This window comes from Brachyhypopomus gauderio, chromosome 7, assembly GCF_052324685.1.
Source record: "Brachyhypopomus gauderio isolate BG-103 chromosome 7, BGAUD_0.2, whole genome shotgun sequence".
NCBI classification, from domain to species: Eukaryota; Metazoa; Chordata; class Actinopteri; order Gymnotiformes; family Hypopomidae; genus Brachyhypopomus; species Brachyhypopomus gauderio.
Window position 1 is genome coordinate 10486497 of NC_135217.1, and position 14635 is coordinate 10501131.

Sequence of the window (14635 nt, forward strand, 5' to 3'; positions counted from 1 at the left end):
GCTTTATTAATCCTTATGTCCGAGTACACTACACACCACACCGGTCCTGTGCGTAGAAAGTGAACACAATAAAAACAACACTTTTTGTTATATTATAATTACAGATCACATTATTTTATAAGTTGTGGTTTTGCCCATGTCTATTGAACGGACTTGTCAAAGATCAGGGCGATGTTGACAAGAGAGAGAGAGAGAGAGAGAGAGAGAGAGAGAGAGAGAGAGAGAGAGAGAGAGACGGAGGGAGAGAGAGAGAGAGAGAGGGAGAGTTGCGCGATTCGCAGGCAGTGCATATGTCGAACAAACAGGAGCGACTGCAATAGCGCGAGGACTTTATATAAACAGCTCTGGCTAATAAAGTCAGTCACATCCTTGCACAGCGCGCAGCAGAAACAGTGCGCCGGGACGTTCTTGATTTATCTAGCGATTGCTTCATTAATTAGCCGTTTCCCGGCTTAATTATGTTATTAAACGGTAATTGTAGGAGCCACCGGGTTTGACAATGGGAGATGGACGCAGTGAACCGCAGCCCCTCGATCCGGCCTGTCACGATCACCATGGCAATTATTGCTCATCATAAAAACAGCACGAGATTCGCCGCCGTCGATGTTGCCGCTTCCATCGTCAAGTCGATGTCGCGTGAGACCGGGCGGTGTGTCAGATAGTGCTCTTCCAGCAGCGCGAGCGAGGCAGCGCCAACGCCGCACACTGTTTATAGTGCGCGTGAGTATGTGTCAGCGCGCGAGTGAGCGATTACGTTGAGGGATGCATGTGTGTGCGTGTGATACGGGGAGAGTTTAGCGTGTCGCACGGGGTTTTGTGCGTTAGACGACGGGGAAAGGCGAGGCCACGAGAGGTGCGGATGAACAGTTTTGCAGTGTTTTTGCGCCGTCTTCTCCTGGACCGGTCCGGAGGTAAAGCGAAGCAAACGGACCGCTGCTCGTTCTGCATTCGTTGTCGTTAACCGACGCGCTGCGTGCCAACCGTCTCTGGCGTTCTAACGTGTGCTGTTTTGCACCGGGTGGGGGGAAAAAGCTGCTACCCGTCTCGTTTGTGTGGAAGTGTCAAATCAGTGGGTGGTTCCGCATTCCAACAGGACCCCTGCCACGTCGGGACCACCCCGTCAGCACCGAACTCTGCGGAGAAATGCTTCAGCCGGCAATGTGCGCGCGCGTAGCCGCTTCGCGAGACTCGCTCGAGCGCTAAGAGCGGGCGGTGGAGGCACCGGGGCACACACGCTGTCTCCGCGAGCCGCAACTTAAGCCCTGGACTGCGGCCAGTCGTGACTTTTGGCTCTCACCTCAAACACGCAAAATACCCTTTAGGGTCTTTTTTTGGCTGGCGGCCACTTTCCGCAAAAACAAGTAGCAGAGTGCCTTGCGCAAGTGAATTACCTGAAGCTTGGAGTGAAGATTTTGCTCGGCCTTTCTGACACACACACATACACACATCACACATCTACACACCCACAAAAAACATAAAGCTCAAGAACGATTCGGACTTCCAGTCCAAGACAGACACACACTCTTAGTGGTGGCTGTGTGACTGACACACACACACACACACACACACTTCCAAGTTTGTTAGTGTGTGTATGAGTGCTAGTCAGGATGCAAGTCTCTTTCGCCTGTACGGAGCACAACCTGAAGAGCAGGAGTGAAGACCGTCTGTGTGGACTGCGCACTGCCCCGCCACCAGGGGGCAGCAGTGGCGGGAGTGGGGGGACAGCAGCAGAGCGGATGAGCACACAGGCCAGCAATGGAAACTACGCTCCCCAGAGTTCCGTCAAACCTCGAGAGGGGGCGGGGTCAAGGCCTGCACAGCAAGGCCACGCCCACATGAAGGAGGCCATTGGACGACATAGCAGCATGAAATATAGGTGAGTTGGAAGACTTGGGTACAAGACTCGGCTGGACAGTGAGGACTCTGGTGTGTGAGGACTCTGGTGTGTGAGGACTCTGGTGTGTATTTGTGTGTGTATGGTGTGTGTTTGGCACAGAAAGACAGGGTCGCTTATTAGAAGTGGTCTTTTCCACACTATGTAATTCTGTACTACCCAATGTTTTATGACATCTTTAAAGATTCATGAGGGCTCATTGACGGCCACTTTAAATCTGAGTGTATGATGAGATACTGGTGTGTGTGTGTGTGTGTGTGTGTGTGTGTGTGTGTGTGTGTGTGTGTGTGTGTGTGTGTGTGTGTGTGTGTGTGTGTGTGTGTGTGTGTGTGTGTGTAAAGGACCATTGTTAATGAATGTTTTTCCTGTGAGAGTATTGGTGTGAGTGTATAATATCGTTTATGAGTCGTCACAGAGGAGTGCAAATGTGTTTTAAATTATTGTTTTCAAAGGATTCATGATTTAAGGGGTGTGTGCATATGTCATAGCTGAAGTTCATAGCACTTTTCACTGTTCAGTTTGCATTTATGTGTGGGAATGTGTGTGTGTGTGTGTGTGTGTGTGTGTGTGTGTGTGTGTGTGTGTAGGTATGTTGAGTGTCTCAATTGTGCTGTTTCTGCAGAATCTTTACCGCTTCTTCGTTTGTTACATAAGACACAACCTGTCCAAACACACTCACTTAATTGGCTGACCGGGTTTTGTGCCTGTAGCTGTAGGCTGTGTGTGTGTATCTATGTAGTTGTATGTGCAAAACATCTGAAACAGGCTCATTACAAATAAGTAACATAGCTCATACACACACACTGATGAACACTCACACATATATTCACACATCTTTACAGGGCATGTCAAGACCCATACAACAACATAACCCGTGTCTTTAACCTGACCTTTATGTGTTTGTGGTTGCGCAGACACACACACACACACACACACACACACACACACACACACACACACACACACACACACACACACACACACACACATGCCTGATAGCACACTTCACCTGTCAGTGACAATGTCCTGATGGCAACCAAAGGCTATTCTTAGTATTACAGAGATGTCCATTATAACTCATCCGTGTTTGTGTGCATTTGTACACTGTGCATAGACATTATTTAGCCTTTAGCCCTTTTTGGATAACATAATGCATCTTTTGATGCAAGAAAGCTAAAAATGCCGTGATGTTTCCTCTTTGGGGACTAAGGTTGAGGTCAAGGCTAGACAGAGATGAGAACACAGCATTACACAAGTCAATAAAAATACTACATAAAGATAGAATGACCATAATGTCTATATGCATGTGTGTGTGTGTGTGTGTGCGCGTGTTTGAATTTTATGGAAGTATAGTGCCTTTTCAAAGAATTTTCACAAACAGTGCAACACCAGAGGCAGCTGTGTTGGGCAATTGGGCTAATGGAAAAGAGGGCCAGAGATCAAGCATTTGAGTAGTATACACACCAACAAAGAGACAAGAGGCAGGGAGACAGAGAGACAGAGAGTGAGGGACAGAGAGATAGACTGAGGGACAGAGAGATGGAAAATGAGGGACAGAGAGACAGACTGAGGGACAGAGAGACAGAGAGGAGAGAGATGAGAAGAGACAAAGAGGAAAACAAGAGACTGCTTAATATTGACATTGTTCTCATCACTCAATAGAGTTTTCATTAAGAAGCCTGTTTTAAAAATAGAGAATAATAACAGTAACAATATGCTACTCCTCTCTCTTCCTCTCTGTCTGTCTCTCCACGTCTTCCTCCATCTCCTGCATTATGTCGCCTGTCATTTTTCTTGTCTCTGTCCTTCTGTTCCTCTCTCTCTCGCTCGCTGTGGTTTTCTATCTCTCTTTCTCTCTCCAGTCAAAAGCATTGGAAGTGAGAGAACGTGTGATTTGAAAGGAGGAGAAGGTGGCACTACTGAAAAAGAGGTGTGTGTGTGTGTGTGTGAGAGAGAGAGTGTATGTGTGTGTGTGTAATTGGTTGCCCACGGTAACAGCCTGTTCAGCAATGGTTGCTGGCGCAAACAGGACAGTATGTGCAGTGTAGCTGTGTGTCTTAAAGATCAGCGCACACACACACACACACACACACACACACACACACACACACACACACACACACACATATGCATTCACACACAGCCATGCACACACACCTACTTAATCTTACAGATTCTCAACTCTACCTTTCTTTCTTTCTTTCTTTCTTTCTTTCTCTCTCTCTCTCTCTCTCTCTCTCTCTCTCTCTCTCACACATACACACACAGCGATACATGCACCTCTACTTCTTAATCTCACAGATACTCTAAACACTAATTTCACAAACACATTTTGAGTACATCTCCTCTTATACATTATCCATCTAACACCTCAAAAGTGGTCAGCAACACCAGGCAGGTGCGCACACACACACACACACACACACACACACACACACAGACACACACACAAATGATATGTGTTAAACCCCTATGCACACATGCACATACCGGTGTGAGCTGCAACATATTTCTAGCTCAGATGATGCACAAACAAGTAGGACCTTCATGTGGTGAAGTGATTTCTGCTTCCCTCTCCGTTATAGTTCCTCAGGCAGCAGCTCGTTTCTACTGTGGCTGGAGTGACCAGCAGCAACACCACAGTGACCGTAATGACTGCCACTGCACTTGCTGGCAGTGATTATACCACGTTCGGCCCATTTGCATATGCATTATGAGGCTGAGGTCACGGAGAGATTCACTCAGTGCATTCATTCACTCTTCACTGTCAGCAATGTAGATGTGACAGAGTGTGTCTGTGTGTGTGTGTGTGTGTGTGTGTGTGTGTGTGTGTGTGTGTGCGTGTGCGTGTGCGAGTGTGCGTGTACGTGTGCGTGTGTGTGTGTGTGTGTGTGTGTGTGTGTGTGTGTGTGCATGTGTGTTTGTGTGTTTTAATGTGTGTGATACCACTCTGTCTACAGTAGGTCAGGATTAAAGGGCTGTGTAGGCATTTTTTGAGGCTTTTCAGTTGTTGTTGTCTCATTGATGTTTGTTGTTTATTTGTGCTGATGGTGACAGGGTGAGTTCTGGATTCCCTGCATGCTTCTCTACCCCCTCCCTGCTGGTGGAGTGGGATTAGGCAGCTCTGGCCACGCCCCACTGTTCTAGGAACAGCTTTAATACCACATGAGCACACAAAAGACCTTCTAAACCTTGACTCAGAGCAGTAATTTGTGTCATTCGCTGCATAAAAAGAATGTTTTCGTGAAAATGCCTGGAGTAATGGAGCAGACATGACCTTGAAAACGTTGCAAATGTCAGCCTCAGGAATGTGCTGCAGGACAGTAAAAAACCAACGTCAGTGTACAGAAACAAAGCTATCTGACTGGGAGCGTACAGTCCCTGTCACCACACCGCCCTCTCTGAGTGAGGGTCTTCGTTCTGCTTCATCTGTGAGCAGTTTGCAGTAGGGATGCAAATGATTAATCGACTTTCGATTAATTGTCGATTAAGACGTTACTCGATCAAAATGTATTAATCACGATTAATCATTAGAGAGCGCTCCTGTATTAACTTGAACAGAGCGTAAGAACGAGAGGTGAACACGTGTCGCGAAAGACCAGAGTGGAAAACAAAATGAAGCGGGCGAAAAGACGTGCGGTGTGGGACCATTTTGAAGCGTGTTCGGGAAACGAGGCAGAAACTGCGTAATCCAGAAAATCCCAAGGAGGGAAACTTTATTTTCCATGCAACTCAAACAATAGCACTGTTCTCTTCCCCTCCCCTTCTCTTCTCTTCCTGCTCTCCCAGTGTCACTTAAAGGGAACTCGCTGCGAGGAGTAGTAGTCGCTACAATTTCAACATTGTTAATTTAGGCAAAGAAGTCAAATGTTCTGTGTGTAATGCGGTATTGAAGTACAACAGTTCCACTAGCTCACTCAATTATCATTTGAACACCATGCATGCAGCTGTCCTGCATATCACCAGTGCACCTGGTCAACCTAAAATCACAGCTACACTGGGAAGGCGAGCGTTTTCGAAAAGTTACATTACTGTGACGTGCCACTACACTGACGAGAACTGGCAGCTAAAATCTGCAGTGCTGATTACGACGAACATGTCGGATAGACACACCGCTGACAGTTTAACTGACAAGCTCAATGATGTTGTGGAAACTTGGGCACTCTCCGGTCGCGTTACAGCATGTGTTCACTACAAAGCTAGAAACATTGTCCAAACATGGGCTCAATAATATTCTGTTTGGCTCTCTATTTAATTTCTTCTTTTTTTTAAACATTTTTTTTAATGTCTAATGTTTCAAATTGAACTGAGCCAGTCCTTAATTTATTCCTTTTTTAAAATGAATTATTTTGTTATACCATAAAAATTTCCTCATGCATAATTACTTGAGCAATATATAATATAATACAATATAATTATCATAATATAATATATACTTTTTGAACAAAGTGTTTTAACTACACTGCTCAAAAAAATAAAGGGAACACTTAAACAACACAATGTAACTCCAGGTCATCCACACTTCGTGTTCAGATAGGAAGCAACACTGATTGTGTGCAAATGGAACAGACAACAGGTAGAAATGAGAGATTTTCAACTGATTTCAAAGATTTTTATTAATTGAGATCTAGGATGTGTTATTTTAGTGTTCCCTTAATTTTTTTGAGCAGTATATTTAGCTGATATTTTTAAAAGCCCTATTGAAACACTGAAATTCAGGTGAAAAACGCCGCTTATCGATTAATCGAAAGTCGATCGATAAGATCAGTCAACTAACGATTAATGAATTAATCGATAATTTGCATCCCTAGTTTGCAGCAATGTATCGCACCGAACACCTAACAGAGGAAGAGAATTCTAGAGCAATGTGTGATCTAATGCGAAGTTAAAAGTTAAAAACTGTGACCTGAATCTGTGTATTATAAGCTTGATGTTATTGCTATATGGAATTCTCTCGATAGAAATGATCTCAGAAATATTTGAATTCTGCATTATGGCCACCACATTTTATTAAGAACATTTTAGATGAATACATTTTTTATATTCCTGTATATTCATTAAATAATATGTTCATTGATACAATTTATTTATTCAGTAATTTTAAAGGTTGATACACGACTTTTAACATTTTGTATTTTACTTATTTTTGCTGATATTTGAAAAACAAAAACATTTTCATCATACTTTAGTTAAGCTCTGGGCAGCTCCCAGGCAACCACCCACACCTGCGCCCACCAATCACCAACCTGCACCCACAAATCACCAACCTGCACCCACCAATCACCAATCTGCACCCACCAATCACACTCCCAGTGATTCCACCAACCAAATCACTTGTTAGTTCATTGTTTGTGCATGTTTCTTGTTCTTTTCCCTATTTATTCTTAGAGGTCCACAATCTCTGTGTTTTGCATTAGGCTCTGCTAGAGTCTATGCCATGCCATTCTGAGATTGTCTTGCTTGCTTCCAAACCATCCTGCCAGTAGCCTCCAGGCCTGCCTAGGTGATCATTATGGTCTTTGTCCTACTCATGGACTTATTTTATTTTGCAGCTCACTTAGTGAGCCTGCGTTCTGTTTCCTGATTAAATAAGCTTCTGCCTGCCAGTCCACTCAAGGCTCGCGCCCTGACTTCACCGCTGTATCATAGTCCTAACCAAACACACGAATCCTATAGAATGGCAGGGAGCAAATGAAACCTACATGACTGAGGCACTTAGACTGCAAGATGCTGCCACTGGTCACTACCAGAACCAGCTGGGAAATCCACCAGATTAGAGACTTGGTTGATCTCAACATGGTGGCTGTCTTTTTGGGGAGTGCACCCCTGACCAGTAGTCCTGTGGGCATAATAATGGCAACCTTGAGGATCCCAAGGGCTTTATGGTCAAGTGCAAACTGTGTGAGTTGTGCCAAATTGGTTCGTGACCAATCAGCTCACTTGGGACATTGCATTGGTGACCACTAACTCTACATAGTTCTTCCTTAGTTTCTTCTGTGTTTCAGGTGCAAATGAACCAGGTCCCTTCAGAGTTCTTGGGTTGATCCGTCATTGTTTACAATGATATATTGATCTATTCACCCTCCCTGGACCAGTGTGTCTGGGATGTGTGCCAGGCATTTTGCACTCTCCTGCAAAACCATCTGTAACGCAAGCAGAAGTGTGAGTTCCACCAGCACCAGGTCCATCTCCTGATCTATGTGAGACCAACAAAACCAACATGCTCTCCAACAAAATGAAGGCAGTAATATGATATGAGATGCATTGTGAACTTTAGCCCTTCCTGGGGTTCACAAATGTTTATAGGCTGTTCATCTGCTCTTTCCGGTTCATGTCCCTGTTCCTTACCAACCTCCTCCAAGGCCAAAAGACCCACCCATCTTGGTCACTGGTGTTGGAGAATGCGTTCACTACTCTCAGAAAGGCGTTCGCCACAGCTTCATACTTCAGCATACTGACCCTAGCCTTCCCCCCATCGCTGAGGTGGATGCCTCTAATGTTTGAGTGGAACCGTGTTATGACAGCAGCTTGGTGTGAGCTCCAAGATTAAGTAAGTAGCTTAGTATTCAAAAATGTTCACCCTGGCTGAGAGGTATCAGCAACAGGGCTGCTGGTCATAAAATTGGCCTTTGAGTAGCGGAAGCCACGGCTAGAATGACATCCAATAATCCTTTGTGATCTTCACCAACCACCAACTCCAGGTGATAAGTGCCCTTCACGCATTTCAAAGTCGCCAATACATACTGACCCAGTTCCAAGAATACTAAAGCAGACACCATGTAATGAGTTTGGTCCCAAAGCCAAGCCCACCTGTTCTCTTCCTGGTTCCTGGCAGCTGTTGAGTGGGATCTGGAACATTCAATTGCCCAAGCCAACCCACATCCTCTCTGCACTAACGACAAACTATTTGCAATGACTCTTCACCTGGACACACACCCTGCTGGGATACCAGTAGGGTTGCCTTCCCGGTTTTCACGTCACTGTCCCGGTTTTCCCGGGGTGTCCTGGTTTGTCCCGGTTTTCCTTCTTTTTAATATTCGGTCCGGCAAAAAAAAAATTAATTTAATGTCCCGATTTTCACTAGGTTAGTTCAAATGACAATTTAGACTGTTTCTGCACACTTAAAATCCGTCTTTTTTTTCTCGCTGTGTCCATTTTACACCCACCCCCGGTAACATTTTACGGTCCCCCCCCCCCCCGTCAACAATTTACGTTCGCGTATGACAGAGTGTCTTTGTTTTTTGTCAGACCTAGGTGCCAACCCTAGATACCAGTCACTTGGAATACACATGGACTGGCCAACCCGTCCTTGCATTGTACTGTTGGCTGTCTATGAGGGACATTATGAGGCTTGTGAAGTCGAAAGGCTTGTGCAAGTTCTTTTCACTGTCCACAACAGAATGACCATGGTCGTATATTGCCGGTGACTTCGTGACAAATCCGCTGGCATCAGATGGGTACACCACCACCATCACCGTTGTGTTCTGGGTCTCTAAGATGGTCAGGTTTGTGTCTCCTCCTGCTCTGCTGTCTGAAGGTTCTCAAGGCTGCCAACCTGCCATTAATTCACATCTTACAGCAAATCAGACTGCCCAAGGATATTGTATCAGATCATGAGGTAAAGTTCATATCAAGGGTGCAGAGGCCTCATCTACTGTTACCACCCTCCTTCTCAATTAGAACGCTCTGAACGCTACAGGGTTCTACAGGGTTCAGAGTTTTTGAGTATATTTTGGGCTTCCAACCATCTTTGTATCTATGAAACAATCTGTCATTGGGTTTTTCTGTCATTGAGTTCTGGTTTGGTAGGAGCTAGAAGCTATGGGAGAGAATACATCACCTCCATACTGCCATCACAATCTTCAAGAGAAAAGTGCACCTATTTAGTGCACCATGTGTAGGGTCATCCCACCTAGGGGATTGCCCTAGGGGATTGGTGTCATTGCCCATACATGTCTTGACCCACAATCTTGACCCTCAAGCTAGAAGCTTCGGATGTACATTGAAGGTGGGCTTGCCTACTGTGTCAACATCCTGCTGGACTGAGGAGAGGAGCTGGGTGTTGGCCAGCCAGATTCTGGACCCAGAACTTGCCAAATCCTTCCCTCATGTTTACCCTATCAGGCCCACTCCTCATCATCTCCACTCCCAGTCCTTGGCGGGCCCTCTAGGTCTTTGGCGGATACGTTCGTCCTGGCTTTGGCCGTTCGTCTTGGCTTTCTTTTGAGTCACTCGGTGCAACCAATGAGAAAACAGTGACACTAATGCTCCGCCTACACGTAAATCTATCATGAGTCTCCATCATGAGTCTCTATACAGGACTGTGGTTCCTCTGTGAAGCCCTGGGAATCTTTACACACACAAGAGCTGCAGCTGCTGGCGTGGAGCAGTGGGTCTGTGTTCAACCGTCACCCCCTGACTGAGCACATTTAACCTACTTCACTTTATGAAACAGCTGCCCCCAAAACCTCAGGGGAAGATGACTGAGCAGCGCTAATCTGCATGAGCCTGATACCTGTGTGTGTGTGTGTGTGTGTGTGTGTGTGTGTGTGTGTGTGTGTGTGTGTGTATGTGTGTGTGTGTGTGTGTGTGTGTGTGTGTATGTGTGTGTGGGTATGTGTGTGTGTGTGTGTGTGTGTATGCTTGAATAAAAATGGAATTTGCTGTTATTGTTATCTTGGTGATACAGTCCAAGAAATTTTTAGTACACTACATTTCTTCATGTGTGTGTGTGAATGTGTGTGTGTTACAGCTCCAGGGTGATAAAGTGTTTGTGAGTAGGTATTTGCGCTGTGCTGTGAGGTGTAACTATGGAGACTGACAGCTGTCTGTACCTTAACAAGAGACTCAACTGCCAATGGGACCTCGGTGGCTTTAGTTCTGCTTTGCCCTCAACCCACATTGTTGTTGTTCCCTCCTGTGGTGATTTCAGGGCTTTATAAAGGAGTAGAGCGCCCCCCACAGGCCCATCTGTGAACACACTCATCCACCACCACGCTAACAGAGCCCCTGATCATTACAAGCATCATGATGATTATTAGTGGGATTAACTAATGGTGTCAGCTGTGTTCTGCCTTGGCTGGTGTGTGTGTGTGTGTGTGTGTGTGTGTGTGTGTGTGTGTGTGTGTGTGTGTGTGTGTGTGTGTGTGTGTGTGTGTGTGTGTGTGTGTGTGTGTGTGTGATTGCATGCATGTGTGTATGTGAGCATTCATGTTGACAACTGCTAGTGTACTTAAAGGCACACAGATTCAACATTTCTCAACAAACCCTACATTCCCAAAGATCATGGTTGGAAAGGTTACTTAAAATGGAGTCAGATGTATAAAAATGACTGATTGCCTATTTATAACATAATCAGATTACATTCTGCTGCTTTTGGAATTTCTTTTTAACTGATTACCTGCAAAAGAGTTTTGGAACACTGTGTACCAGCTAGTACGTCCACTTACAAGTACCAAACTCCTGTATTTTCTCTGTGCCGACTCATGAACAACAAACTGCTGTGAATATAAACAATGTTTCTTCTCCAGCAGTCCAGCATTGCTGAGAAGGCTGCTGCCGAATGCTCAATTCCTGCAGTCCAATCCTTACACAAATATAAAATCATAATAACACAAGAAAAACGGGCATGAATGACAGGCTCTTTGTATTCTGCAGTGCGTTGTCAAAACCCAAAAGAAATTGCATTTCATCAAGATAGTGTAAGCACAACAATTCTTTAATTTTTTTTCTGTCGAGGAGACTGGAGTGTTTATTGTGTTCTGGTGATGGAGCTGTACCTTTAAGTTCATGGGTTCAGCACTCTGGAGTTGCCATCCATACGTCAACTGCACGGCTGCGAAAAGCTAAAGTATTCGCTTCTGAACTCTGTGGGCCTGCATATGCATACAAGCAGAGCTCATTCCCAGCAGTGAAGGTGGACTGTGACCAATCGTGAGTGCAGTTTTTGGATCGACGAACTCTTCAACTTATTTTCAAGAACACACAGCTTTGCATTCTCACAAGGCCCAGGAGCCCTTAGAGATTTATACTGTTGATCAAATGAAGTTATTGACAGATGCTTTCACTCAATATGGCCCTGAAGTGCAGAGATGTGGAATTTTTATGTAGTAACTGGATAAGACCCATCACTGCAGCTCAGGTTTCTTGAACATGGGCTTGGGCCACTCTGAAGGGGACCAGTTGTGGAGAACCAGCCCAGTTAGCCCGGGCTGTAACTGTGTGCGTATCTCTCCTGCCTCTGTCAGTGACACTGAATGTAGACCCTAATATTCTGACTTAATGATCGCTATTAATGCTGATCTTATAATGAAACGTGAAGCTAGATTTGAAACACGCAGACTTTCAGAACAACTTGTGCAACAGTTTGCTGACGTCCGGAGGTTTGTCAATACACATACCCTGCTTGTCCTACTATATATGCCTGTCCCAGTAGACAGCACCCAACGCAAGGCAACTTACCCCTGCATGGACTTCTGTGTCTTCCTCACACACATCTGCCAGGGGATGGTGGCCTCTCCATGATGACACCTCTCTTGCTCGGCTCCAAGCTCCATCATCTGACTGGACACACTGATAGCCACTTTATCCCTTCATGCCATCCATCAAAATTAGGACAACTGCTCTCTCTCACGGTGTCACCCTGACAAGGAATCCCTTCCCCAGGTATGCCAGACGCTTCTCGTTTGTCACCCTTTCATTTATTCCTGCTGAGCTCCGTATTGCCGGGTCACTGTCCCCTCTTCATCTGTATAGAGGAATCAGACACTCATCAACCTCTTCACCACCCCAACCCTACATGACCAGACCCGTAATTCCCTCCGTTCTCCTTCACCACATGTCCACTTTTACATGTCAATTGAGGGGACAGTCTCTCCTTCCTCGCAGAGGCAGAGAGATTGTTAAATGCTGGGATTGGGGGCTGAATGTCACCCCCCACCCCACCGCCTCCATCATGGGGCCAGCGCACCTATGGCACCTCTGATACTGAGGTAACGTTTACCTCTGAGCCTCTGAGCAGCTGGTGTAGACACTGGGTCTGGGCTGCCCATCGCCAAAGAATAATAAATAAAAAAAACATTCCAGCCCTGGCCTCCCAGCCCATTAGATCTGTCCTTTTCAGTGACTGACCATTTAATGGATAAATAAATTGTACTGGAAAGGCTGTGTTGCCACACCAGTGCACACTGGTCATGTTACCCCGTCCCATGTTTTTCATATTGTACATGGCTCCAGCCATGCTGTTAATGGGTCAATGGGTCTTTTTCATGCTACCTAGCATGGCCTAACCCATACGCCACGCTCACGTACACCTGTACCACGACACTGTGCCTTTCTCTCCCTGCAACACCATGCACCGTGCAGTGTGTAGCCATCTCTGCGTTTCCCTGTGAAGGTGCCCTCTGTCGTAAAGGGTGATTGTTGAACCATGGCTCTGAAGTGGCTATAATGCTGACCACTGTTCACGGTGATCAAGGGCTAGTTATGGTGATTAACCTCTCCTCACACTGATCTTGCTTTCTGATGGTTATCACTAATGAAAGTTATTCTCCATCGCAGGTCTCACTAGTCTCTACTGTTGACACGTCCATCATTTCTACTCACCTAGCACCAACAGTGGACTTGACTGACGCATGCTTGTCCCCTGAACAAAAAGAGAAGCTGTATTTCACAGAAGCTGTATTTCACAACCCCATGTTTGTGGTCTACCCCTGTATCGATACTTGTGATGTTCAGCCTAAATTGCGACAGTACTGCACTGCTCCTTATCAGATGTGGCCATTAAGCCCCTTGACTGCTGGTGCTCCAGGTGCTACATAATTTCCATGCCACCCTGCTGGAGCACATTATAGCTTAGCTATAACAATGGACAGGGCACTAGCTCCCTTCTACTGACCTTATATGTCTTCTGACATCTCCCATGAATGGCTGCAGTTTCAGTCAGTTCCCCTGTTCTCCACCATCAGACGCCTCTGGTCTATTTCACCCATTACCTACTACATTTTGGACTGCTACACAGCATTTGTTTTGCTATCATGCTCAATGTGCTGCAGCAATATAATCAGACCATCAAGGAGAAACTGGGCAAGAAATTTTTGATTTGGGTCAGGAGTATGACAGACATCTTCCCCATGTTGCACTGGGTAGACAACTGTTCACACCTGTTCACACCTGCACAGGATGTCCACCTTTTTACATAGCTCCATGTTCCAGTGGATACTCTCCTCAGCACACCTGACTGAGTATTAATGAGGTCTTTTGCTATGCCAGCTGTATACGCCAGTTCACCCATAAACCAGCAACAGACGTCAGGGAAAAGACTCAGGGATGTCAGTGGACACGACCGGCGCTTTATCTATACCCCTTATTAAAAAAAGCAGATGATTTAGTTTTTGATTGATGGCCCATTCCACTGGCACTATTAATGAGTTCAGTGCTGGATTAGTTCTTAAGAAGTCTTGGTCTCTGTTGCTCCTACAAACCACCCAATCACCTTTGAGCTTCATGATCTGTCAGGACCAGTGCGTGAGCCCAAAGTCCATTTCAACCTCTTCCTGACATTTTTTCCTAATCCCCATGGTGCTCCACCCAACTTCACTGTTCCGCCCCACCCCCCAAGCTGCCCATATGTTGCACATCGCTCCTGCAGCCCCCTCTACAGAGCTCCTGCCCCTAAACCCCGGTGGGGACATGCACCTTAACTGCCCAACTGACCCTCTGCCACCTGTCCGTTCTGTGTCG

The 14635-nt window shown here is 45.8% G+C and overlaps 1 protein-coding gene across 1 annotated transcript in view; it reads left to right on the plus strand.

Moving 5' to 3' along the window:
* The first annotated feature begins 302 nt into the window (after nt 1–302).
* Nucleotides 303–14635, plus strand: part of LOC143518788 (voltage-gated potassium channel subunit beta-3) — a 34810-nt gene continuing 20477 nt past the window's right edge. The window contains exon 1 of the mRNA XM_077011557.1: nt 303–1876. Coding sequence (XP_076867672.1) covers nt 1608–1876 — 269 coding nt within the window. The 5' untranslated portion in view covers nt 303–1607. The remainder of the gene's footprint in view (nt 1877–14635) is intronic.